The sequence below is a fragment of the Triturus cristatus genome, chromosome 3_2 (genome assembly GCF_964204655.1).
Source record: "Triturus cristatus chromosome 3_2, aTriCri1.1, whole genome shotgun sequence".
Taxonomy (NCBI): Eukaryota; Metazoa; Chordata; class Amphibia; order Caudata; family Salamandridae; genus Triturus; species Triturus cristatus.
Genome location: NC_140584.1, coordinates 380,190,869 through 380,217,977, shown reverse-complemented (window position 1 = coordinate 380,217,977; position 27,109 = coordinate 380,190,869). Strand labels below are relative to the sequence as shown.

The following is a 27,109-nucleotide window of genomic DNA, read 5'->3' as shown; positions in this document are numbered from 1 at the left end:
TCAGCCTCCCTAACAATGTTGACAACAAAAACTATTTTTGGGAGGAAATTGAGCTGCAAATTATGAGATGGAGGAGATTGAATAGTTTTAGCTCAAATTCATAAAAGAAAATGCAGGGGCGGATAGTAGGAATGCATTAAATCTGCAAATGATTTGTCTACGAAAGGAAGAACATCAATTGGATTTGAGTGGTGTTTATTAATATGATTTGTTTTAAACTGTTCACTGCTGTATAATATGCTGTGAAATAAATTGGCTCTTTTTGTTAAAAAATGTGCATAACCTTTTGTAATTCACCATGCATTATCCTTTGTGTTTTAGAAAAAGGTGGAGGACAAAGTGCACTGGATGAAGCTGTGAAGGTAGATTTGGTATCAACTCTAGTCGATATGTTTTGAAATGCTTATGAAAGAACATTCTGAAGTCTCAGACTTGGATTTACGGAGGTTATTCTGATTGGCCATGAGCACAAGATTTATCATTATTCCCCATTGGGTACTGCGTTTGGTTATTTTGATTCTTTCATGAAGACTTCTCTGATGATCCATTACACCAGTGTACTTTTTCAAAAGAGTATCGACACTAACTCCCACCCAACCATGTACATCACCTTCTTGATCAAAACTAATTTGGTGTTGGAGCAGGATGTTCTACAGTGTAGGTATACCCTCTGGCACCCCCTCAGGAGAATGAAGCGGGCGAGGGTGCACACCATCTGTTTTCCTTCATTTGCTAGCTAAGACATCTGTTTTAACCGGTTTGGTGCGTCAAATGCGCAGGTGCTGCCCGAAGCAACGGTGTGCGTTGGATGGCTCCCACACGTCCGCACACATGGCACTGGAAATCCCTCTGGTGTGGGCACCAGAGGGATTGTCTTAATTCCAAAACAGACTCAGGAGCTGAGGAATAGCTTCCCCAGCTCCAGCGGAAGTTCTGGGTTGCCACTTAAATAAATATCATGGCGCACTGACGTCATTTCACTGAAAACAAAAGTGAAATGAGCTGATCTGCCTATTTCATTTTCACTGTGTACGTACGTAATTGTAGGACTTTCTCAGCCCCCGGAGCACATAGGCACACGGGAGAGGTATCATTTAAAATGGAAAAATCTCCCCCTTCCAATGGTACCCCTCCCTAGTGGATCCCTTCTTCGACACCAGGGAGGGAAGAGCAGCCCCTTGGGCAAGGGCTTTTGTTCCCAGCAAAGGTTTTGGGCATATTCAGTCTTTCTCCCATTCCCACTCTCCCCCCACCGACCTCTTTTAGGGAGCATATCGGGGCTATACCCCACTAGGCACTGACTTTTTTCGTGCCTAGTTTTGGATTTTGGACCTTTGCTCAGCAGGCACTTGGAGAAACCTAGAAAACCGGTACATTTTAAAAAACTAGACACCCAGGGTAATCCAGGATGGGGTGACTAGTGTGGCTGTCACCAGGTTCTGTTACCCAGATTCCCTTGCAAACCTCAAACTTTGTAAACAGACTTCCTCCCACCTAGATTACACCCAAGTCTCACCTGTATGGGTAGGCCCACTGCTCGTGACAGGAAACAGCCCAAAACACAACGTGGACACACCTAATTTTTCCAGTAAAAACTGACCCTTTTTTCGCAATGTACCTAACTGTGGATTTTGGACCCTAGCTCAGCCTGCACCTAGGGAAACGTATCAATCCTGTACATCTTGGCAAACTAGATACCGGTGGAAATCCAAGATGGGATGAATTGTGTGGCTCTCACCAGGTTCTCTTACCCAGAATACCATGCACACCTCAATCTTTGTAGGATCATCAGGCCTGCACAAATTCCCTACCACCCAGCGATTCCCCAGGTCTCCTAATTAAAATGCTATCTCACTTGCGTGGGTGGGCCAAGTGCCTCCTACAGGGAAGGACCCAAAACATATTGTGGAAAATTATCCAGACAAAACGACCTGGTTTTGCAAGTGGGTCACCTGCGTTTGTGGTCCTGGGCTCGGCTGCCTGCTAGGGAAGCCTACCAAACCCAGACAGTTCTGAAAACTAGACCCCATGGGGAGTCTAGGGAGGTGTGGGTTGCGTGGATCCCCAAAGGTTTCCTACCCAGAATCCGCTGCAAACCTTGATTAGTTTTTTATTTTTAATCACATTTTCCTTGGTTTTTTTGTGATAGATAATTTTGATGTATCCACAATATGTTTTGGGCCTTCCCTGTAGCAGGTACTTGGCCCGCCCAAACAAGTGAGGTAGCATTTTTATCTGGAGACCTGGAGAAATGCTGTGTTGTAGGAAATTTGTGTCGGGCTGGTGATCCCACAACTTTCCCACATAAGTAATGTGAGGAACAGTTTTTGTTGTTTTTTTTTTTAGCTAAATTTCAGGTTTGCAGAGAATTCTGGATAGAAAAACGTTGGGAGATCCACGCAAGTCTCACCTCCATGGAATCCAACAGGAGTCTAGTTTTCAGAAATTTCTGGGTATGGTAGGTTTTCTCTAGATGCCCGCTGAGCCCAGCACCAAAAAGCAGATGACGTCCTTATAAAACCAAGTCTTGTTTATGATGAATAATTTTGAAGTCTCCACAGTACGTTTTGGGTTTATTCCTGTTGCGACACTAGCTCTACCCATACAAGTGAGGTACCATTTTTATCGGGACGCTTGGGGTAATGCTGGGTGGGTGGAAGTTTGGGACTCCCCACAGATTCCAGAAGTTTCCATCACAGAAATGTGAAGAAAATGTAAAATGTGTGTTTGTTTTTAAATTTGTATTTTTTGAAACGTTCTGGGTAACAGAACCTGGCGAGGGCCACAAATGTCACCCCATCATAGTTTCTCCTGGGTGTCTAGTTTTCAAAAGATATACAGGTTTGCTAGGTTTCCATAGATGCTGGCTGAGCTAGGGTCCAAAATCCACAGCTAGACACATTTGAAAAAAGTTAGTTTACACTGGAAAAACTTGATGTGTCCACTTTGCATTTTGGGCTGTTTCCTGTCGCGGGCAGCAGGCCTACCCATACAGGTGAGGTACCATTTGTATTGGAAGACTTAGGGTAACACAGATTAGTAGAACAAGTGTTTTTACCAATTGTATCGGAAGACTTAGGGGAACACAGAATAGTAGAACAAGTGTTATTACCAATTGACTTTCTGTGTATTCTGCCTTCCAAATGCAAGACAATGTGTAGTAAAAAAAAAAAAGTGATTTTCAAAAATGTCATCTAATTCACATGCTAGTATGGGTACCCACAATTTCAGAGATGTGCAAATAACCACTGCTTCTAAATTCTATATTGTTGCCATTTCGGAAATACATAGGTTTCCTTGATACCTATTTTTCACTTTTTATATTTTACCACATAATTGCTATATACTCTGAACACAGTTAAAACCCATTGCAACGCGCAGCTCAGTTATTGGCTCTGGGTACCTCGGGATCTTGGTGAACCTACAAGTCCTATGTACATTCCTGCAACCAGAAGGGTCAAGTACATGTAACCATATAGTGCTGTAAAAAAATCTGCCATACTTAGAAGAAGTTACAGGTGAAAATGTTGACAACTCAATTTCAATATTTTATTTCAACTGTTAGTTTCTATAGGGAAACCTTGAAGCATCTACACAAATGACTCCTTGCTAAATTCAGAATGTTGTCTACTTTTCAGAAATGTTTATCTTTCCAGGGTCCATTCATGCTTTCAAACCCTTTTCTACCACTAAATGGAAGGAGGTTGAAAGTACAACAAATAAGAAAAATGGGCTATGTCCCATTTAAATGCAAAAACTGTGTAGAAAATGTTGATTTTCTGACAAAAGTGTGCCTGTTCCTGAAAGCTGGGAAGATGGTGATTTTAGCACCAGGGATCCTTTGTTGGTACCATTTGCAGGGAAAAAAACACACGCTTTCTTCTGCAGTACTGCCCCCCCCCCCCCCCCCCCCCCCAAAAACACAATTTTGCTGTATTTTGTCTAATTTCCCCGTCTGGGAAATCCACAAACCATGGACACCTATAGAATCCTCAGGATTTGAAAGAAAAGGACGCAAATTTGTCGTGGATACCTTATGTGGACAAAAAGTTGCAGGGGCCTAAGTGTAAACTACCCCAAATAGTAAAATAAAAAGGCCTAGCGGCGATGGGGTGTAACATTTTGTTTCTACAGAAAATGTTGCAACTTCTGTTCCACTGATGAGAAGGAGAAATGTCTTCAAGTTTCATCATGATGTTCTATGGAGGTGTTCATCCTCTGCCTTCACCATCATGTGCGGTGTCTACATCGCTATGGGTAAAGGAACAACAACATCTTCATGAGCCAACTATTGCCAAAAAAGGAGAATTGTAGTGGACATTCGGTTGAGTTGTTGCATGAAAGTGTCAGAAAACCAGGGCATTATCAAAACCACCCCCTGAAATGTGGCCTCCTAATATTCTTAGCTATCTTGAGCCTGTGATATATAATAGGTTTTGAGCACTTGGTTCTAATTTAGACGTGTTTGGGAATGGTATATGTGGGCATTAGGGGGTACTGACTCACGTTGTCTGTGGTGGAGACTCAGTGTGGGAGGGCGGCAGGATTTATTATTTATAGCTGGATTCATGTGTTTTAGGTAATGGCTTTGAATTTTGAGTGTGATACAGATGTGGAAATTACAGGATGTGAAATTGATTGCTAATGTCAACTGACATGCAGGCTTCATCTGCAAGGTCTCAGGGTCCCTCCCTGCTGCACCTGGCCACATGGAGCATTCAGGGTTGAATGATTGCAGAAAACTAGGCAAGGTGGTGAGACACAAGGTTGAAGTTGCAATTCTACTGGAAACACATCTGGTGCCCGAGAGTGTCGTTTTGGCATAGGGCAGATTGCAGGGTATTTGCCATACAGCTGGGTTCACATTGTACGCCAAGGGTGTGCTTATTTGGGCTCGCAGAGGTTCAGGGGTAAGGCTCCAGGAAGTCTGTGCGAATCAGGGTGGCTTACACGTAGTGGCTCGGTGCCGCAAGATTGACTTGGCGGTCCTCTTGGTAGGTATGTATGGGCCCTATCACAACGACCCGAAGTTTATCATTCACTTAGTGCCGGGTTACTACAGGGGGGCGACCTACCACAAATATGTGGAGAGGACTTCAACTGTGTGCTCGACCCTGACCGTTCCAGGGGCTCATCTAGGCAGCCTTCAGGGGTGGCACGAGCAATCACTGAACTAGGGCTGGGCAAGGGCTTAGTAGATACCTGGCGGCATAGATTTCCTGTGCGCTCGGGATACACGCACTACTCGTCGGTGCATGACACACACATTGATTATTGGTTGGTCTCCCAACTTTTATTTCCGCATGTACATAACTGCGAACCCTTGCTGCAAACATATTCTGATCACTCCCCGGTTCTGCTGGATCTTCAGCTGCATGCCCCATGCTCGTCTGCATTTTTGTGGTGGTTGCCCCCAAACTTGTTACTAGACATTGTGTTTCGGGAGGAGCTAGGTCAGGCTATATATGACTACTTCTGCCAGTGGATTTCTCACCTTGTGAATATCCCCTGCGCCAGCATTCCACAGAATTTTTCCTAGCTCTCCACACCAACGTGGACGTCATAATTCCACGGCTCTGCTCGTGACTCCGTATGACGTCACCGGAGCCATAAGAGAGCCACGTTGGCGTGATGACAGTTCTCTTTTTTCCGCGCTGTCAACGCGTAATAGTTTTCCAGCACTCTCCTTGGTTGAAGAGTTACTTTGTTAACTTGTGAGTTACTGCTTTTTAAAAGTACTCATGTCTTCTTCGAGGAAGGCAGGATTTAAGCCGTGTAGGGAATGTGGGGGTCACATGTCCGTCACTGACCCCCATGAAGAGTGCTTATGGTGCCTGTGGTCAGATCACGACGTGGAAGACTGTTCCTGTTGCAGGAAAATGAACCCAAAGGCACTTAAGGAACGGGAAGCAAAGCTGTTTATGGCCAAGGAGAAGAAGGAAGGTAGAGGTCGCAAGAGAGAAGCCGGAGTTGTCGACTTCACACTCGTCGAAGTCGAGAAGACATAAGAAAAAGAGGAAGCATGAGTCTCCGCGCTGATCAACGAAGGGTAGAGCTTCTAAGTCGCCTTCACCTCGATGTCGCAGTAGGGACTTTGTCTCCCCTTGGGCTTCTCCTTCTCCTCGTGTCACTCCGGAGAAGTCTCCTTCGCCTAAGGTAACTCCAGCACAGTCTCCGGCGCAGAGGGATTCACCAGCTTCCGACGCCGGTCCGGATCAGGATGCTGAACTTTCTCCTGTTCCTGAAGGTGAACCAGTGGATCTGGTAGAGGATCCGCCGGCTCCGGCACTGGTTACTCCCCGGCTGGATCCATGTTCGAATCCATACCCGCAATTCCCGCCTCCAGGGATGGATCCGTCGCATTTTTTAAATACGATGAATGGAGTATTCCATAGAGCAGCCTTCCCATCCGGAGCACCTTCAGGTCCTGTGGGTCCGCTGGCATTCAGTTTGGGTGTGTCACAACACTATGCTCAGGCACCATTTATGCCCTTCGTGCCGATGGTGCCGTCATGGCAGTTTCCGGCGCCGTCTGGAGAGCCTTCCTCCTGGCCTCGTCTGGATCATGTGCCTTCGTCGGAGCCTTCCTCGACGCCGGCTCCAGCTGCGCCGCGTGTGATACCGCCGACACCACGAACAGCGCCGCCGACTCCACGAACAGCGCCGCCGTTTCCACGGATTCGTTCGCAGAGAGAGACTCAGAGGCTTATTGAAGAGTAGCAGTATCGTGCAGAGGAAGTGGAGGAAGGTGAATTAGATGACTCAATGGATGAGTTTGAAGGAATTCAGGAGGCAAGCGGATTGGACACCACTCCTGTGTGGGAACTTTCTTCTTCAAGGTCTTCTCCGCCTCAAGAGCTGGCTCCTTACCATTTGGTAATTAAGAAGGCTGCGGAGCTTTTAGACTTGCAATTGCCTTCTGCTGAATATAAGCCTAACTTATTGACTGAGGTTTTACATTCACCTTCCTCAATTGTTGAGCCTCTGTTGCCTTTTAATGAGGCCATCCTGGATCCTATCATGGACGTTTGGCGCAAGCCACTATCTTCGCCTGCTGTTTCAAGGGCTGTGGCTAGAAGATATAGAGTAGCTCCAGGGGATCCGAGCTTCCTTTCTTCACATCCATCTCCAGAGAGCTTGGTAGTGCAAGCATCCTGCTCCAAACAATTTTCAGGGGCATTTCCACAAGCTCCAGCTGACAGAGACTCAAAGAAAATTGAACAGCCAGCTAAAAAGGCTTTCTCTTAAGCTAGTATTGCACTGAAGTCAACTAATGCCACTTGTTTGTTGGGCCGCTACATACATGCTTTAATGGACTCTGTAAAGCAATTGCCCCCCAAATTGACTGATGAGGAGAAGGGTTGCTTCATGGAAGTTCTTTCAGACACTCAGGCTGCAGCTAGGCAGGTAATCCAGTCAGGATTGGGTATGGCTGACTGTTGCCAGAGTTATGGGTTCTTCCATAGCCACAAGAAGACAGGCTCGGCTCCGATCTTCTGGATTTTCACCTGATGTTCAGGCCACTCTTGTTGACTTACCCTTTGATGGGACAAAGCTTTTTGGAGAAAAAGCGGATTCTGCCTTACAGAGATTCAAGGATAGCAGGGCGACTGCGAAATCCTTGGGATTGCAGACCCAGTCGAAGGGTTTTGGCTTCAGGAAGTATAGGGATTTTGGAAGGTCTTCCTTTCGCACCTTCCGTCAACCTCAACAACAGCAAAATCCACTCTATAAGTCCTAAAGAGGAAGACAAAGGGGTCGACGTGGTTCTGGCCGCAATCTCTCCTCCTCCTCAGCCTCCTCTGCTCCCAATGATGCTACAGGGAAGCAGCACTAGATTCCCCATCCTGGATCATGAGGGGCCTGTTGAGGGTCGGGTGTCCCACTTTCTGCAAGGTTGGAAACTGGTCACGACGGACTTTTGGGTTTTAAACCTTGTGGAGAATGGGTACGCCCTTCCCTTTCGGGAATTTCCTCCCCCTTACCTTCCTTGCCAAGGTTTTTGCTCAGAGGACCATCTGCTTCTTCTGCAGGAGGTTCTTACATTGCTAAAAAAAAAGGTGCGATAGAGGTGGTTCCAGAGCAGGAAAGGGGTCAGGGATGCTACTCGCGGTATTTCCTGGTTCCCAAAAAGGACGGCAGATTGCGTCCGATCCTGGACCTCAGAGTCTTGAACTTTTACGTGAAGCAGGAGAAATTCAAGATGCTAACCCTTGCTCAGGTTCTTCAGGCGTTGCAGCAAGAAGACTGGATGGTGTCAATCGACTTGCAGGATGTGTATTTCCACATTCCAATCCTGAAGTCGCACCGGAAGTATCTCCGTTTTACGGTTGGTTTGCTACATTACCAGTTTGTGGTCCTCCCGTTTGGTCTTACTACTGCAACTCGAGTCTTCACCAAGGTGATGACGGTGGTGGCTGCCCATCTCAGGAGGTCGGGGATTCCGGTTTTCCCCTACCTGGACGACTGGCTATTGGAAGCAGAGTCGCCAGAGATGGTGCAACATCATCTGCAGGTAACATCTCATCTGTTGTTCAACTTGGGTTTTTCAGTCAGTGTGCCCAAATCTCACCTGGTGCCCTCTCAGCGCAACCTGTTCATAGGGGCGGTTCTGGACACTACTGTGAGTCGAGCATTTCCTCCCCCACAAAGAATTCTCGACATTCAGGAGATGATCCCTTTATTCCACAATGGAGCGGTTGTTCTAGTTCTGAAGGTCCTTCGTCTGCTCGGTCTGTTCGCCTCCTGCATTCTGTTGGTCAACCATGCACGCTGGCACATGAGGGTGCTCCAGTGGTGTCTCCGCAGGCAGTGGTATCAACACAACGGCGATCTCGGGGAGTCAGTCAGGATGTCCAGAGAAGCTGCAGCGGATCTGTCTTGGTGGAGCGTGGAGGGCAATCTGTCTCAAGGATAGCCCTTTCATCTTCCTCCAACGGTGGCCACAGTGATAACGGATGCCTCCACCCTATGGTGGGGTGCTCATCTGGGGGATCTGGAGAGCAAGGGTCTTTGGTCTCCAGAGGAAAGATTGTCTCATATCAATCTTCTAGAATTGCGGGCGATACGTTTGGCGCTCAAGCCTCTTCTCCCTTCCCTTCGCGGTCAGTCAGTTCAGGTCCTGACGGACAACACTACAGCGATGTGGTATGTCAACAAGCAGGGAGGAGTAGGGTCTTACCGTCTCTGCAGAGAGGCTTTGTGACTCTGGTCCTGGGCTCAGGACCATCGGATTTGCTTGATGGTGAATCATCTGGCCGGGGTGCTGAACGTACGTGCGGACAGTCTGTCGACAGTTTTCCGCCGACCACGATTGGAGGCTTCATCCAGAGGTAGTTCAGCATGTCTTCCGGACGTGGGGGACTCCTCGGGTGGACCTGTTTGCCTCTCAAGAGAAAACACATTGTCCGTCATTCTGCAGTCTCCAGTTTCCGATGCAGGGGGCGTTGGTGGGCGCGTTTCAGTTGAGTTGGGGCTCACAACTCCTTTACGCATTTCCTCCCATGCCCTTGATTCCTCTGGTTCTGAGGAAGATTCGCCAAGACCGGGCCCGCGTTATATTGATCGCCTCGGATTGGCCAAGAAGGGTGTGGTACACAGATCTACTTCACCTTTCGTCACACCCTCCGCCTCCCTCTCCCTCTCAGAGCAGAACTCTCGCAGTCGGAGGGGCAGGTTCTACACCCCCCACCTCCAGAGCCTGCACCTTCATGCCTGGAGATTGAACGGGCAACCGGAGTTCTTTCTCTCTCCCACCGGATGTAGTGGATGTTTTATTATCATCCAGGCGACACTCCACTAGGTCAGTTTGTTCCTATAGATGGTCTAAGTTTGTAAAATGGTGTGGAGAGAGATCCATTGACCCTTTAAAGGCCCACTTGTCTAATGTGCCTCAGTTTGCTCTTTTCTTGGCTCAGCAGGGTTGTGCTGTGGCCACGTTTAAGGGCTATTTATCAGCCTTATCGGCTTTTCTGTGTCTTCCAGATCAGCCGTCGTTATTTAAATCTCCTATTGTTTTAAGATTTATCAATGGCCTTACTAATAGGTTTCCACCTACTCCCTTTGTAATGCCGCAGTAGGACCTTAATCTTTTAACTTTTTTGATGGGGTCCCCTTTTGAGCCCCTGCATAGCTATCCTTTGAGGCGGTTGTCCTTTAAAATGGTCTTTCTTGTAGCCATAACCTCAGCAAGGAGGGTGAGTGAGCTTCAAGCTCTTAGTTCAAAACCCCTGTTTTTAACCTTACATGCTGAAAGGATGGTCCTTCGAACCAGGTTCCTACCTAAGGTAGTTACTCCTTTTCATCTGGGGCAGTCCATTACTCCCTGTGTTTTATCCTCCCTCCCTCACCCTTCAAAGGAGGAGGAGAAACTTCACCGCTTGGACCCTAAAAGAGCAGTGAGCTTTTATTTGGACAGAAAAAAAGATACACTTCTGATGGATACATCTGCCAATGGATTCCTCACCTTGTGAATATCCCCTGCGCCAGCAACATTTGGAAACTTTTGTAGCAGTCCACGTCGATGGGGTCGAAGACGACGTCACTGAGACACGGCTCCGCTCGCGACTCCGCTGACGTCACCGGCCCCATAAGAAGACCTCGTCGGCGTGATGACGTCAGTTCCCTTTTTTCTGCGCCGTCGACGCCAACGGATTTCGGGAATTGCTGTTGGTAGTTTTACTGTTACTTTGTATTTCTTCTGGGTTTTTCCTGTTTCTCTTCGAAGGAGATGTCGACGAAGAAGTCGGGTTTCAAGCCCTGTCGGGAATGTGGCAAACACATGTCGATTACAGATCCATATGAAGACTGTGTTTGGTGTCTCTCTTCCGACCACGATGTGGATGGTTGCTCTTGCTGTCGCAAGAAGAGCTCCAAAGCTCTAAAAGAAAGGGAGGCAAAGCTTTTCATCGCTAAGATGATAAAAGAAAAGAGAGGAAGAAGGAAGTCAAGATCGAGGTCGGCGTCGAAGTCTGCTTCGGGGCATGCTTCGCGAACCAAGAAGCATAAGAAGAAGAGGAGGCGTTCTTCTCATCATCATTCTGATAAGAGTTCGGCTCCGAAGTCGAAGTCGCCGGCTCGACCCCGAAAGGAATCCGTGTCTCCTTCACCGGTCCCGGATTCTCCTGGTCCTTCTTCTACAGTGACTCTGCCGGCTCTGGTGATGCCATCTCCGATGCCGGCTCCATCTCTGGCTCCATCTCTGGCTCCATCTCTGGCTCCATCTCTGGCTCCATCTCTGGCTCCATCTCTGGCTCCATCTCTGGCTCCATCTCTGGCTCCATCTCTGGCTCCATCTCTGGCTCCATCTTCGGCCCCGGTTGAGGATCTTCAAGTCCCGGGTGAGCCTGCGACGCCAATTGGCCCGAGTCCGGTGATGCCTGACCAGTACCCAGCATTCCCTGTGCCAGGTCAGGACCCCTCGCAATATCTGAATGCGATGTATGGGGTGTTCGCGAGAGCCATGTACACCACTGGTGCACCTGCGGGTCCGATGGGTCCAATGGCGTTTAATTTGAGGGTGCCGCAGGTCTATCCGCAGGCCCCTTTCATGCCGATTTTTCCAGCGACGCCGTCTTGGCATGTACCGGCGCCGGGGACGTCGACGCCGCTTCCATCTTAACCGGCGCCGGCTCGACCTCGTTCGACGCCGGCTGCTCCTGCGGATCCACGCTCGACGCCGGCGCCGTCGGATTCGATCACGGTGCCGCTGACGCCGCTTGTGTGGATTCGATTCAGAAGGGAAGCACAGAGAGTGGTGGAATAAAGGAGGTACCTTTTGGAGGAAGCTGAAGAGGGAGAGCTGGTTGAGTCTGATGAGGTGTATGAGGAGCTTAAGGAGGCTAGTGGACTGGATTTGTCTCCTGAGTGGGAAATCGCTCCACCTTCAGGTGAACCCTCAAAAGATGTGGCTCCGTATCATGCGGTCATCAGGAAGGCTTCGGAGCTGCTAGATCTTCAGTTGCCAACTACGGAGTTCAGATCGAATATTCTGACTGAGGTGCTGCATTCGCCCACTACAGTTTCGGAGCCTTGTTGCCCTTTAATGAGGCCATTATTGACCCTGTTCTGGAGGTATGGCGTAAGCCTTTTTCTGCTCCTGCAGTCTCTAAGACGGTCGCAAGAAGGTATAGGGCGGCTCCAGGGGATCCTGAGTTTTTAACGTCGCACCCATCGCCCGAGAGCCTGGTGGTTCAGGCGGCTTGTTCGGGTAAATCCAAGGGTGTTTTCCCTCAGGTTCCGGGAGACAGAGAAGCTAAAAAGGTAGACCAGTCGGCCAAGAAGGTCTTTACATCGGCCAGCATGGCCCTTAAGTCGACGAATGCGACTTGCCTGTTGGGACGCTATATCCAAGCGCTCATGGACTCGGCGAAGAAATTGGCGCCAAAGCTTTCTGAGGAGGATAGAGCCGGCTTCAATGAAGTTTTGATTGATGCTCAGGCGGCAGCACGCCAAGTTATACAAAGTGGGCTGGACATGGCAGGCTCAGTAGCAAGAGTCATGGGGTCTTCTGTTGCCACCAGGAGGAGCGCGTGGCTGAAGACTTCTGAGTTCTCCCTGGATGTGCAGTCAACTTTGTTGGACCTGCCATTTGATGGGACTGGTTTGTTTGGTAAGAAGGCTGATGCTGTTCTTGAACGCTTTAAGGAGAGCAAGGCTACCGCTAGGTCTTTGGGCCTTCAAACCCAGTCAAGGGGGTCTTTTAAAAGATACAGAGGCTTCGGAAGGGCATCCTTTCGTTCGAACAGACAGACCCAGCAGCAGCAACAGCAGCAAAGCTCTGTGTCCAAAGGTTACAGAGGTAGAATCAGGGGTCGCTCACGTGGCCGTCAACTCTCCTCCTCCTTCTCGGCCCCTCCCACCACCGCAAAAAAGCCCTAGATCCGCCATTCTGGATCATGCTGGTCCTGTGGGGGGCCGGCTTACCCATTTTCTGCAAGATTGGGAATCTGTAACTACAGATCTCTGGGTTCTGGATCTTGTAGAAAATGGGTACGCCCTTCCCTTTCGGGAATTCCCTCCAAATTACCCTCCTTGTCAAGGGGCTTGCTCGGAGGACCACCGTCTTCTCCTGCAGGAGGAGGTCCTGAAGTTGTTTCAAAAAGGTGCAATAGAGGTGGTTCCAGAGCAGGAGAGGGGTCAGGGATGCTACTCCCGGTATTTCCTGATTCCGAAAAAGGACGGCAGATTGCGTCCGATATTGGACCTCAGAATCTTGAATCTTTTTCTAAAACAGGAGAAGTTCAAGATGCTCACCCTTGCTCAGGTTCTTCAAGCGCTGAATCAGGAGGACTGGATGGTGTCGATCGACTTGCAGGATGCGTATTTCCACATCCCCATCTTGAAGTCGCACAGGAAGTATCTCCGGTTTACGGTAGGATCGCAACATTATCAGTTTGCGGTCCTTCCGTTTGGTCTTACTACTGCACCCAGAGTCTTCACGAAGGTGATGGCAGTGGTGGCAGCCCATCTCAGGTCGGGGATCTCGGTTTTCCCCTATCTGGACGACTGGCTGATAAAAGCGGAGTGACCAGAGAAGGTGCTACATCATCTGCAGGATACAACTCAGCTGTTGTACAAATTGGGTTTCTCGATAAACGTGCCCAAATCTCACCTGGTGCCCTCTCAGCGCAACCTGTTCATAGGTGCGGTACTGGACACTACTGTGTGTCGAGCATTCCCTCCTCCTCAAAGGATTCTCGACATACAGGAATTGATTCCTTTGTTTTATAATGGAGCGGTCGTTCCAGTTCTGAAAGTCCTTCGCCTGCTCTGCCTGTCTGCTTCCTGCATTCTGTTGGTCAACCATGCACGCAGGCACATGAGGGCGCTCCAGTGGTGCCTCCGCAGGCAGTGGTATCAGCACAAGGGAGATCTCGGAGTCTGTGAGGATCTCCAGAGAAGCTGCGGCAGATCTGTCTTGGTGGAGCGTGGAGGGCAATCTGTCCCAAGGAAAAGCCCTTCCATCTACCTCCATCGGTGGCCACAGTGATTACGGATGCATCCACTTTAGAGTGAGGTGCTCATCTGGGGGATCTGGAGATCAAGGGTCTTTGGTCTCCAGAGGAAAGGTTGCTTCACATCAACCTTCTGGAATTTCAGGCGATACGTTTGGCGCTCAAGGCCTTCCTCCCTTCCCTTCACGGTCAGTCTGTTCAAGTCCTGACGGACAACACTACCACGATGTGGTATATCAACAAACAGGGAGGAGTGGGGTCGCATTGTCTCTGCAGAGAGGCTCTGCATCTATGGTCCTGGGCTGAGGACCATCAGATTTGTCTGATGGCAAATCATCTGGCCGGGGTTCTAAACGTACGTGCGGACAGTCTCAGTCAGCAGTTCTCCGCCGACCACGAGTGGAGGCTCCATCCGGAGGTGGTTCGTCACGTTTTTTCGAATCTGGGGAACTCCTCGGGTGGACCTGTTCGCCACTCACGAGAATGCTCACTGCCCGTCATTTTGCAGTCTCCAGTATCCGATGCAGGGAACGTTGGGGGACGCGTTTCAGTTGAGTTGGGGCTCACGACTCCTTTACGCGTTTCCTCCCATACCCTTCATTCCTCGGGTTCTGAGGAAGATTCGCCTAGATAGTGCCCAAGTTATATTGATCGCCCCGGATTGGCCAAGAAGGGTGTGGTATTCAGATCTTACCCCAGTATTGGAACTTTCATAGATTCTCATGCTTTGTATCATTCCCCGTCGTCGGAATGGGAGCCTCGGTAAATAAAAAATATATATCATAACTATAGAAACAAAAGAGAAAATAGGCTTAGGCCTCATCTCAGTTTGTAGTATCCTCATCTCATTTTGTAGTATATCACCCTCTTTGTGTAATTAGCCTAAACTTTTGCCAGGACCAATCAGCACAGCCTCACCCTTTGGAACCTTCCTGAGAGAGCTCAGAGCCTCAGATTTTTCTGTTAGAAATCTACATTTTACCATCTATAGTGACATTATGTCAGAAAAGGAAAAGAAAGCCTTATTCAGACCCTGTGCTTCTTGTGGAAAGAAGAGACTTTTCATTGAGGATAAGCATGAGAGTTGTATTTACTGCTTATACCCGGAACACAAGGCCACAGACTGCAAGATTTGTCGGACCTTATCTACCAAGACTTTGCGGGACAGAGAAGGTCGGTTGCTGACATGGCTGCAAAAGCTGAAGACCAGGAAGGAGGTTCTCTCTTCAGATGAGGAGGATTCAATTTCTGGCGCCTCCTCCAGGAGATCAAAGAAGAGGGGTAGGTCATCTCCCTCCATCTCTGCGGAACCCCCTGTCAAAGCCCCTCACGGGATCTCTGAAAGGTCTGAGGAGGCTGGTCTCATAAAATCTCCTCACGGAAGTGAAAAGGAGAGGCAGGGACAGGCTGCTGGTGTGGACACAGCCACTAGGGACAAAAAGGAGGTTTCCATATTTTCTCCTCCGTCCCAAAAGGAAAAGCCTGCGAAGAAACACGCTGCAGGAACTCCACAGATGGCTCCGGTGAAGAAACGGCGTCCGTCGACGCTGACTAAAGCAGGTACGTTGACGATTTCCATAGTGAAGACTGTTTCCTTGGTGTCGTCGACGGGACCGTCGACGATGTCTGCTTCTGCTTCATCGTCTACGATAGCTTCATTCTCGTCTTCGACGACGAAGACCACGGCGACGATGACAACGACGGCGACGTCGTCGTCGATGCTGATGACGACGAGTTCGTCGACGAGACCATCGACGGTTGTCCCGTCGACGATGAAGAAAGCTCCGTCGACGAGCTTGCCGTCGACGAAGAAGAAGGCTCCGTCGACGATCCTACCGTCGACGACGATTCAGGCATCGTCGACGACCTCATTGTCGACGACGATTCACACTCCGTCGACGAAGACTACCGTGCCGTCGACGATTTCATAGTCTATTTCGTCGACGCTTGGGATCCCTCCGACGACGACTCCGTCGACTGGACCGTCGACGGCGAAAAATTCTGGATTTTCAATACAGAGGTTGAAAATTACACCGGACATGACTTCACCTAGGCAGGTTACTCCTTTACCACCATCTATGCTTCTGGATGAGTCGGAGGACGAGGATGAGGGTGAGCAGTATGGGGATGTCTACAGTCCCTCAGATCTGCATGTAAAGCAGCAAGAGACTGATACTGAGGAGTATTATGGTCAAGAGGAGCAGGAGGAACAACAATATGTTCAACAGGAAGTACATCCTCGCACTTTGAGACAGGACATGATAGCTTTACCAGTTGCTCTGATTACGGACTTGCAGATGATGTTGCAGGACTACAGAGCTCGATTTCCATCACACCCTGACGTTCCACCAGTGCACCCATCTACATCAGTGGTCCCGCGAGGGCCGGCAGTGGACTTGCCACCTCTTCCTAAAGACATACCCCGTACCTCACCAATGGTGGTACCGGTAGTGGTTCCTCAGAATTCGTATCTGGAACCTACCAATGAGGATACACATGATGTGGATACGGATGACGACGATGAGGAGCACGTGGTCCCACTAACTGATCCAGGGGATCCGGATGTGGATCCTGATGACACTGGAATGCAAGATCCGGATGCTGCAGGGCGGGAGACGAACGTGTCGCCTCCGGCAGATATTGGGGGGTTCCATAATCTTATGGAGCGTGCCTCCAAGAGGTTTGGTCTGCCTCTTACAGTGGAACAGTCGGACTGTTTTCTATATGACTTTAAGGCGCAGTATAAAAAGTCTGTCAGATCAATTCCCATCATTGAGCATGTGTGGGATGAGGGAATTAAGATTATGCAGAACCCAGCTACGGTCATCCCGGTTCTTCCCCGGCTGGAAAAGAAATACAAGGCCCCTGAGGGCAGTCCTGCATGTCTTCTAGGACAACCAAAGCCTGACTGTAATATCTCAGGCCGCACAAAGCAAGTCCAAGAATCCGTCAACACCTTTGACTACGCCTCCGGATAAGGATGGCAGGCGGCTGGACAATGTAGGGAAGAGATTTTCCACCATGGCCAGTTTGTTGGTTCGAGCGGCAAATTCATTAGCCATTCTAGGCAGGTACGACCGCCAGATGTGGTGCGACATGGAGCCGTTTATGGATTTACTACCAGATTCGAGTCAGGAGGAGGCCAAGCAGGTTCTCATGGAAGGAGAGAGATGTTCTTCTGAAGTCATTGACTGTGCTATGGACATAGCCTCTACTGCTTTCAGGGCTTTGGCAGGGTCAGCGGTCTTGCGCCGTCAAGGCTGGTTAAAAGCTATCTGGTTCCGTCAGGAGGTCCAAAATAAGATCCTGGACCTTCCTTTTGACGGTGAAATGCTTTTTGGTAAGCATGTCGATGAGGCCCTGCAAAGCATAAAGAAGGACACGGACACAGCAAAGTCCTTAGGATCCTTAAATTATCGCAAGGTTCCATTCAGAGGAGCACGTGGACGAGGGTTCTCTACTTATAGAGGAAACCAACGTCAGTATTCAACACAGTCAGGACAGTCATATAAGAATCAGTACTCAAACCAATGCCAAGGTCAATCGGCGTCTTTCTCTCGTCAGTCCCAGAGAGGACGTCAGAATCGTCAGGGACGAGACAATGCCAAGAGGAAATAGCGGCCTCCTGGCTCTGACTACTGTTCCTCCCCTACCAAGGACACCGGTTGGGGGCAGGATCTTCTATTGTCTGGACAGCTGGGTCCTTATAACATCGGACCGGTAGGTTTTGAATATTGTTCAGAGTGGCCATACGTTGGAATTCCAAGATCTTCCTCCAACGAGAGCTCCGGACGCCCGTCCCTCAAAACATCTCCGACTGTTGCATCTCGAAGCCCACCAACTATTCATCAAGGGGGCGATAGAACCGGTACCTCTTTCGCAGAGGGGCAAGGGTTTCTATTCCAGGTTCTTCCTGGTTCGGAAGACGGAAGCCGTGTCAACTTGCATTCAATTGTCCGCCCACTTGGGTCTTCAGCTCAACAGATCCAAGTCGGTGCTGATACCCTCCAGGTCCCAAAGGTTCCTTGGAGCTATTCTGGAGACGACACTATGCACCGCTCGTCCGTCGGAGGAGCGTCAACGCAAGCTGATCACCTCCGCTCGTCAAGTGCTGCGGAGGAAAAATGTGTCGGTTCGCCAGTACAAGTCCTTACTCGGATCGATATCATCCTGCATACCATTAATACCGCATTGCAGGCTTCATATGCGTCCTCTGCAGGAGGAGTTAGACAAACAATGGCGCCAGGCAGAAGGGTCGTTCAACGACAAGGTGTGGATAACACCAGGTATGCGCAAGGCCTGCGAGTGGTGGCTGGTAAAGGAGAACATCGCAGTAGGATTAACATTCCGGACTCCTCCTTCTCCTATGGTGGTGACCACAGATGCCTCCTTAGAAGGCTGGGGAGCGGTACTCCAGGAGCTTCAAATCAGCGGTCACTGGAGTCCAGCGCAGAGCCTACACCACATCAACCCCTTGGAGCTGATGGCAATTTGCTTAGCCTTGCTGGCGTTCCTTCCCAGACTTCAGAATCGTGCAGTGCTGGTCCAGACGGACAACACGACGGCCATGCACTGTCAACAAGCAAGGGGGAACAAGATCGCGGACTCAGACGATCTGGGATTTTGCGATTTCTCACAAGATCACCCTACAAGCCGAGCACCTAGCAGGTTGCCTCAACATCATGGCGGATGCTCTGAGTCGCCAGACGGAAGTGACTCACGAGTGGGAATTAGACCAAGCCACGCTGGAGAGAGTGTTCGAGATATGGGGTACTCCGACCATAGACCTCTTTGCGTCCCCGGAGAACGCCAAATGTCGGTTTTACGCAAGCAAGGTTCCCCATCGAGGATCTCTGGGGAATGCCCTTTCGATTGCTTGGTTCGGCGCATTTTGCTACGCTTTTCCTCCCATTCCTCGAGTTCTCAGGAAGGTCAGGGCGGAACCGTGCAAGATGATTCTCATTGCTCCAGCGTGGGCCCGGCAGTTCTGGTTCACAGAACTCCTGCTTCTCTCCCAGGATCGCCCAATTCGCTTGCCGCTGATTCCATCTCTGTTGTCGCGGGATCAGGGACAGGTGCTCCATCCGGATCCGAAGTCACTACACTCGACAGTGTGGCTCCTGTATACAGAGAATTCCGTCATCTGAATCTCTCCAGGGAGTGCAGGGATGTTTTGTCTCAGGCGCGGGCGCCAAGCACTAATAAGACATACAGGGCAAAATGGAAGAGATTTTGTCTGTGGTGCCAGAGGAATAAACTCCATCCTTCTAAATCCCTGCCACATCAGGTTTTGCCTTACATCCTGTCACTGGCTAAATCAGGTTTGGCGCACTCTTCTGTCAAGTTACATCTGGCTGCCATATCCCGTTTTCGACGGAAGACATCGGGGCCATCACTATGGTCCGCAAGGATTGTCAAACAGTTCCTTAAAGGGTTGTTTCGGATGTATCCTCCGGTCCGAGCACCTCCACCGATCTGGCAGCTCAACCTAGTACTGGCTCAGCTTATGAAAGCTTCCTTTGAGCCGATTCACAGGGCGGACTTGAAGTTCCTCTCTTGGAAGCTAGCCCTCCTCTTAGCATTGACTTCGGCTAGGAGGGTTAGTGAACTCCAGGCTCTTTCCATAGTGGAGCCTTTTCTGCAGTTCAAAAAGGATGTGCTAATTTTGAGAACCAACCCAAAATTCATCCCGAAGGTGCCTTCGGATTTTCATCTGAATGAACCCTTGATTTTGAATTCCTTTTTTCCACGTCCTTCGACCCAGGCGGAACGAACATTGCATTCTTTGGATGTCCAGAGATGTCTGAAATTCTATCTCGAGCGCACACGATCTTTCAGGAAGTCTACACAGCTATTTATTTCCTACAGTGCACCACGGAAGGGGTTGCCTCTCGCTAAGAGTGGCATTTCCCGCTGGATCTCCAGTGCAATTCAATTCTGTCATCAGGCTGCGGGCAAACCTTTGGACAGAAGGGCCCGTGCTCATTCTAGACGAGCGATGGCATCTTCAGTGGCTCTTTTTGCTGGAGTTGCTATCAAGGACATTTGCAGGGCAGCAACGTGGAGCAGTGTACACACCTTCACGAAACACTACTGCCTGGAGTCGGTGGGACGAGATGACGCTGCTGTTGGTCAAGCAGTCCTCAGGAATCTTTTTCATTGAGAGGTGAGCTTTCCCTACAATCCCTCCATCCGGGTAAGCACATTTGGTTCAGTAATGATTGTTTTTTCTTGGTTGCCATGTACTAGTTGTAACTGTAAACTGAGATGGTTATGTAAGGCCAAGTGTCTACCAAAATGTGCTTTTGTGATTTACTGCTAGCTATTCTGATACAAAGCATGAGAATCTATGAAAGTTCCAATACCGGGGTAAGAAAACAAGTTACTTACCTGTAACTTTGGTTCCCCGGTGTTGGTAACTTTCATAGATTCTCATGCGCCCACCCACCTCCCCCGGGGAAAGCTCTGCCGGTTTACTGAGGTAGTGGCTGTTTGCACAATGGCTACGAAAATCTGAGGCTCTGAGCTCTCTCAGGAAGGTTCCAAAGGGTGAGGCTGTGCTGATTGGTCCTGGCAAAAGTTTGGGCTCTTTTACACAAAGAGGGTGATATACTACAAAATGAGATGAGGCCTAAGCCTATTTTCTCTTTTGTTTCTATGGTTATGATATATATTTTTTATTTACCGAGGCTCCCATTCCGACGATGGGGAATGATACAAAGCATGAGAATCTATGAAAGTTACCAATACTGGGGAACCAAAGTTACAGGTAAGTAACTTGTTTTCTTCTCCACCTCTCCTCGTGCCCTCCGCTCCGTCTCCCTCTGAGGGCAGACCTCCTCTCACAATCTGAGGGGCAGGTTTTACACCCCCACCTCCAGAGCTTACACCTTCATGCCTGGAGATTGAACGGGGCAACCTGAATTCTTCTTCTCTCCCACCTGATGTGGTAGATGTAATTTTGTCTGCCAGACGTCATTCCACCAAATCTATATATTCATTTAGGTGGTCTAAATTTGTTCTCTGGTGTGGAGAGAAGTCAATTGATCCTTTGAAAGCTCGTCTATCTAACATTCTACAGTTTGCCCTTTCTCTTGCTCAGCAAGGCTTTGCTGTGGCTACTGTAAAAGGATACTTGTCGGCTTTCCTTAGCTTGCCGGATCAGCCGTCATTATTCAAATCGCCTATTGTTCTTCGTTTTCTTAAGGGCCTCACAAACAGGTTTCCTCCTACTCCCTTTATTGTGCCTCAATGGGACTTAAACCTTGTCTTGACTTATCTTATGGGTTCTCCCTTCGAGCCCTTACACAAGTGTCCCTTGAGACTGTTGTCTTTCAAGACTGTCTTTCTCATTGCAATCACCTCGGCAAGGAGGGTAAGTGAGCTTCAAGCTCTAAGTTCAAAACACCCGTTTTTGACCATTCATGCTGAAAGAATGGTACTCAGGACCAGGGCTGCATTTCTGCCTAAGGTGGTAACTCCCTTCCATCTGGGGCAGTCCATTACCCTTCCTTCCTTCCTTCCTTCCTTCCTTCCTTCCTTCCTTCCTTCTATCCTCCCCCTTCCAAGGAGGAGGAGAGACTTCACCGCTTGGACCCTAAGAGGGCGGTGAGCTTCTACCTGGACAGGACTAAGGACTTCAGAGTTGATGACCAGCTCTTCGTGGGCTTTGTTGGCTGCAGGAAAGGCAGAGCGGTGCACAAGCGCACCCTTTCCAGATGGATTGTCTTGTGCATCAAGATATGCTACTCCCTGGCTGGTAAGGAACCTCCAGAGGATTTAAGGGCTCATTCCACTAGAGCAAAGTCTTCCACTTCTGCTTTGTCTAGGGGCGTTCTTGTGGAGGACATTTGTAGGGCAGCAACTTGGGCCTCCCTTCACACCTTTGCAAAACATTATTGCTTGGACACCGAGGTGAGGAGGGACGGACACTTTGCTCCGGGAGTGGGATTGCTGTGGGAATCTATTCACAAGTTGGGGAATCCACTGGCAGATGTATCCATCAGAGGAACAAGTTACTTACCTTCGATAACGCTTTTTCTGGTGGATACAGTATCTGCCTGTGGATTCCTCACAGACCCACCTGCCTCCCCGTTGTCCACCCTTGTATACCTTTAGTATATGATGGTGTTTCAAGTTATGTTTATTACTGTCAAAGGCATTGTGTTGTTTCTTTTGCCTTTCTACTTATTCTCCACACTGTGTGTGTTGCTTTGTATATCATGTACTGTGTATATATTGCTGTCAGTCCGTCCGTGTGCCTCGAAGTCGCGGAAAAAAGGGCGGAACTGACGCCATCACGCCGACTAGGTCTCCTTATGGAGCCGGTAACGTTAGCGGAGTCGCGAGCAGAGCCGTGTCTGTGACGTCGTTTTCGACCCCATCGGCGTGGACTGCTACAAAAGTTTCCGAATGTTGCTGGCGCAGGGGATATTCACAAGGTGAGGAATCCATAGGCAGATACTGTATCAACCAGAAAAGGCGTTACCGAAGGTAAGTAACTTGTTCGTTTGGAAGATCAGCTCTTTGTGGGCTATGTTGGACACTCAAATGGCAAAGCTGTGCACCAGCGCACTCTGTCCAGGTGGATCATCCTAACCATCAAGCTCTGCTACACCCTGGCTGGTAAGGTTCCTACTGAGGGTATTAGAGCTCTTTCTACTAGAGTGAAGTCTTCCACCTCGGCTTTGACCAGGGGTGTTCCAGTTGCAGACATTTGCAAGGCCGCAACTTGGGCCTCCCTCCATACTTTCGCAAAGCATTATTGCTTAGACTCTGAGAAGAGGAGGGAGGGCATTTTGCACGCTCTGTCTTGCAGGAATGTTTGGTATAGGAAAGGTGGACACCCTCCTCCGGGAGTGGGACTGCTGTGGGAATCTATTCACAAGGTGAGGAATCCACTGGCAGATGTATCCATCAGAAGAACAAGTTACTTACCTTCGGTAACGCTTTTTCTGGTGGTTACAGTATCTGCCTGTGGATTCCTCACAGACCCACCCGCCTCCCCGTTGTCCACCGTTGTATACCTAAAAAGATTCCTTTTTTGGCTGGTTGTTTATTCATTGTATTTTCTATCTAGTACATTTATAGGAAAGGCTGATGTTTTTAGCTTTCCTTTTTGACTTTGTGCTGTATACATTGATTCAAATGTTGTGTACTATGTATACGTGAGTCTGTGTCAGTCCACATGTTCGCCTCGGAGGCATGGAGAAAATGGGTCCTCACGCCGACGTGGCTCTCTTATGGCTCCGGTGACGTTATACGGAGTCGCGAGCGGAGCCGTGGAATTCTGACGTCCACGTCGGCGTGGAGAGCTAGGAAAAATTCAGTGGAATGCTGGCGCAGGGGATATTCACAAGGTGAAGAATCCACAGGCAGATACTGTATCCACCAGAAAAAGCGTTACCGAAGGTAAGTAACTTGTTCTTTACCATGAACATATGTTTGGTCGAAAAATTTGCAAAGCTATGGGAGGCCTTCGAAGCCTATATAAGGGGTGCTTCCCTGTCAAAGCATGTTGGGGTCCTTGGGTGTATACGTGGGTGCCTGCAATGCTTAGGAACTGAATTATTTGATGTAGAGCTACAACATAGAGAGGGGGCGGACCAGACTATTCTGGGTACTATCAGCATCAAGATGGAGGAATTCCAGGAGGTGCCACAAAGCGAGGTGAATCCTATGGGGACGTATTCAATGGCTTGTGTGTATGGTGAAGGGTAGCGCCATGGGGTGACTTTAGAGCAGGCTTCTCCAACGAGTAACTCAGGAGCTACTGGTGGCTCCCCTGGTACCAATAAGTAGCTCTCCTGTGTGCAACCTAGCCTACCAAACTAGAAACTTTTGTTTGGTTGAATTGATATATGTATACCAAAATTAAAAGCACAGATACAAGATGAAAAGGTATTTGTTTTCAGAACTTGTACATAGGTCTTTGTAGAAAAATGGGTGAATTCCCAGAATATATATAAAGCTGATGTTTGAGTAATAAATCATGTGGTGTTGGAAAGACCCATTACTAATATTATCTTGAAGCCAGGGGTATTACTGCTATGGCTGTTATGTACTAGTCATATAGAGGCATTGTACATTAATAAAGCCTTTTATCATATTACTTCTGGCAACCGTGCCTGAAAAACTGAGGCGATCCCCTCTTGCAACACTTGTAATATTAGCAGCTCTGGGAGATTTTCATTGAACAGAAGTAGCTCCTTTTATAGGAAAGGTTGGAGACCCCTGCTTAAGATGCATTGCTGCACCCTAGGTGGGCGAACGATTTATTCCTAGAGGTTCAGGATGAGTACAGGCAGTTACTGAGTGTGGCAGATTAGGTAACGGAACATATCCGTAGATATATACCGACTTATACAAGTCACAGCTGGCGTTCGAGGAAGACGCTGTTACAGACTGTCTTAAACACATAGCAATTAAATGGCTCTCAAAAGAACATAGGGAGCGCCTCATGGCTCTGCTGCTCTTAGGGAAAATACGTGATGCACTTAAGGACATAACATTTGGGAAGGCGCCGGGCACTGATGGACTCATGGTGGCCTTTTATAAAGCTTAGCAAAATCGGCTCATACCACTCTTAATCACGTTGTTTGACGAAATGGCAAAGGAGAGCTGTATGCCCCCCACTATGTGTGAAGCTTTGCTGGTGGTCCATCTGAAACTGGGTCAACCGGTGGACCGCTGCTCTTCATATCGACCACGGTTACTAATGAAAGTGGATAGTAAAATCTATGCAAAGATCCTGGCTAATTGGTTTGCACTGTTGCTACCTGGGGTGGTGGGTCCTGGGAAAGGCCGGCTTCATTCCAGGGCAGAGCCTGACGTTCAATCGTAGGACACTATTCGTAGCGATAAAATACCTAGACCCTGATAAAAGGACTGCGGCGGGCGTTCTTGACGCAGAAAAATCATTTGATTAATTGGAGTTGGGTTTCATGCATACTGTCCTCTGTCGTATTGGTGTTAGTGAAGCTTTCCTCCAACTGGTCAGGGTGCTATCCACGCAGCCCACGGCCCGGGTTCGTTTTAACGGCATTGTCACTGCTCCCATTGACATCACTACGGGCAACTGACAGGATTGTCCTCTTTCTCCTCTATTGTATCCTTTATTAGCTGAATCTTTGGCCTGTGCGCTCTGAGAATACCACACGCACTGGGATTTCTCACTTATAACCTGATTGTGTTGGCCTATGCTGATGACACCTTGCTTCATATATGCAACCCTAAGAGCAATTTAACACCGGTACTTAGGAGATGATATTGTTTGGTGTCTATATTGGGCTTCATGTGAATTGGGACAAATCTATCGTATACACACTTACCCAATCAATGAAGAAAATGCTGTTAGATTACCTCTTGCAGTGGTCAACGGACTAGGTGCGTTACTTGGTGATCCAGGTCCACACGGACCCAGGAGATAGTTGTGGTATATAATTATGGCAGAGCAGTGCAACGCTTGTCGGACTCTGTGGATCCAGTTACCTGTGTCACTTGCAAGGTGTGTACTATCGTGAAAATGGTAGTCCTGCCTCAGTTCTTAATTTTCTTGACCTGATCTGGGTTCAATAAACTCTGGGCTTTGATGGTCCAACTGGCGTGGTTGGGCAGGCAGCTGCGGGTGGTCAACCATGACCTTACATTGTGATATTGGGGAACTTAACGTTCCCCATTTGGAAATGTATTATTGGGCAATGCCGTCACAATTTGCACACTATTTAGTCCACAGTCTGCATGACCTGCCCCATGTGCAGTTAGAAGAAAGTGCGGCAACCCTGTCCACGTTACCCCAGACTTTGTTTAGACGTACGGTTTGAAGTTTTGGTGTCCTAGAGTCGCTCAACACGACTTCGTGCCTGGTATTGACCCTTGGAAAGGCAAGCAGGCTCGTTGCTATATTCAGCACTGGTGCCGCCGGGCTAGTACCTGTGGTTCTCGCTGGGTCAGGAACGAGGTGCTGCAAATGCACTGAAGGACCTGGGCATACGAACCATGAGGGATTTCTTTACTGATGGCAAGATGTGTGATTGGGAAGAAGTTCAAGAGCGTACTGACGGATCTTCTCCCTTAATGCACTTCTACTGTCATAGAGTACAACATATCATTCGTGGTCCGTTGTGGGAGGATGTGCTTGAGCTGCCATTGATGGCGACTTTGTCTTTGCTAATGCGCTCTTCTTCACATAGTGCCGAGGTTATACATACTTGCGTGGGAAGCATGTAGGCCAGGACTGTCTAAGGTCCAACTGGACTGGCAGAGGGATCTAGCGATCACAATCTGTGATGAACAATGGAAGTACTGCTGTTCAGCTGTGAAGACAGTCTCCTTGAACAGTAGGTACAGGCTTTTGCACTTTAAATACGTTAACATAGTATATTATACACCAGCCAAACTGTACAGATATGGACTGCGTGATAATGCTAGCTTCCCCAGATATTGTGAAGTAGAAGCTGGATTTGTGCACCTGGCATGGTACTGCCCGATAGTGCAAAGCTTTTGGCGAGCGGTGTTTCAAGAGTTGACTATGATAGTTGGCGACCAGTTGGAACCTGAACCCCTCTTGGCATTACTAGGATATAATAAAGAGTTGCACAGTACTGTTAGGCTGCTGGTTGCTTCAGGCTTACTGCTTGCGCAGTGCAGATTGGCAATGCGTTGGACCCTAGGCCTCTTCCTAACTACACAGGAGTCGCACAAGGATATGGCATACTTTAATACGCAGTCAGACACTTGGAGCTGCTCCCAATCGGTAGTCGCCCACATGATTTCTGAGGACCTTATCAGGCCTATGTGGCTGGATTGGAGGCGAAGTCGTTATCAGGGAAGGGAAGTGTAGGTGATCCCACAGTATAGGCAAGGCTCTCTCTGTGATGGACTGTGTTGGCCTGGAACTGATTATGTGTACAATTGTGCTGCGTAATTGGAATACCTGTGGTCTTCCTTGTTAGGTCTAGAAACAATGTGGGCCGTATCTGAGGTATATTAGCTGCTGGACTGTCCGTAGATATCTTCAGCTGGAGGTGGATTGATTTGGACTCTGTATTTACGCTGTTCTAAAGTTCGTTGACTTGGGTCATCCTTTCGTTATGTCAAGCATTTATATGAGGATTGTACGACTTGGTTACTTGAATTCATGCCTATGCCAACGA

The 27,109-nt window shown here is 48.8% G+C and overlaps 1 protein-coding gene across 4 annotated transcripts in view; it reads left to right on the top strand.

Annotated features, from left to right (window-relative positions):
• Positions 1–27,109, top strand: part of CDCA8 (cell division cycle associated 8) — a 184,904-nt gene that overhangs the window by 75,833 nt on the left and 81,962 nt on the right. For all 4 annotated transcript variants that reach the window (XM_085647896.1, XM_085647898.1, XM_085647899.1 and 1 more), the window contains exon 4: positions 322–362. In XM_085647896.1, coding sequence (XP_085504022.1) covers positions 322–362 — 41 coding nt within the window. The remainder of the gene's footprint in view (positions 1–321; positions 363–27,109) is intronic.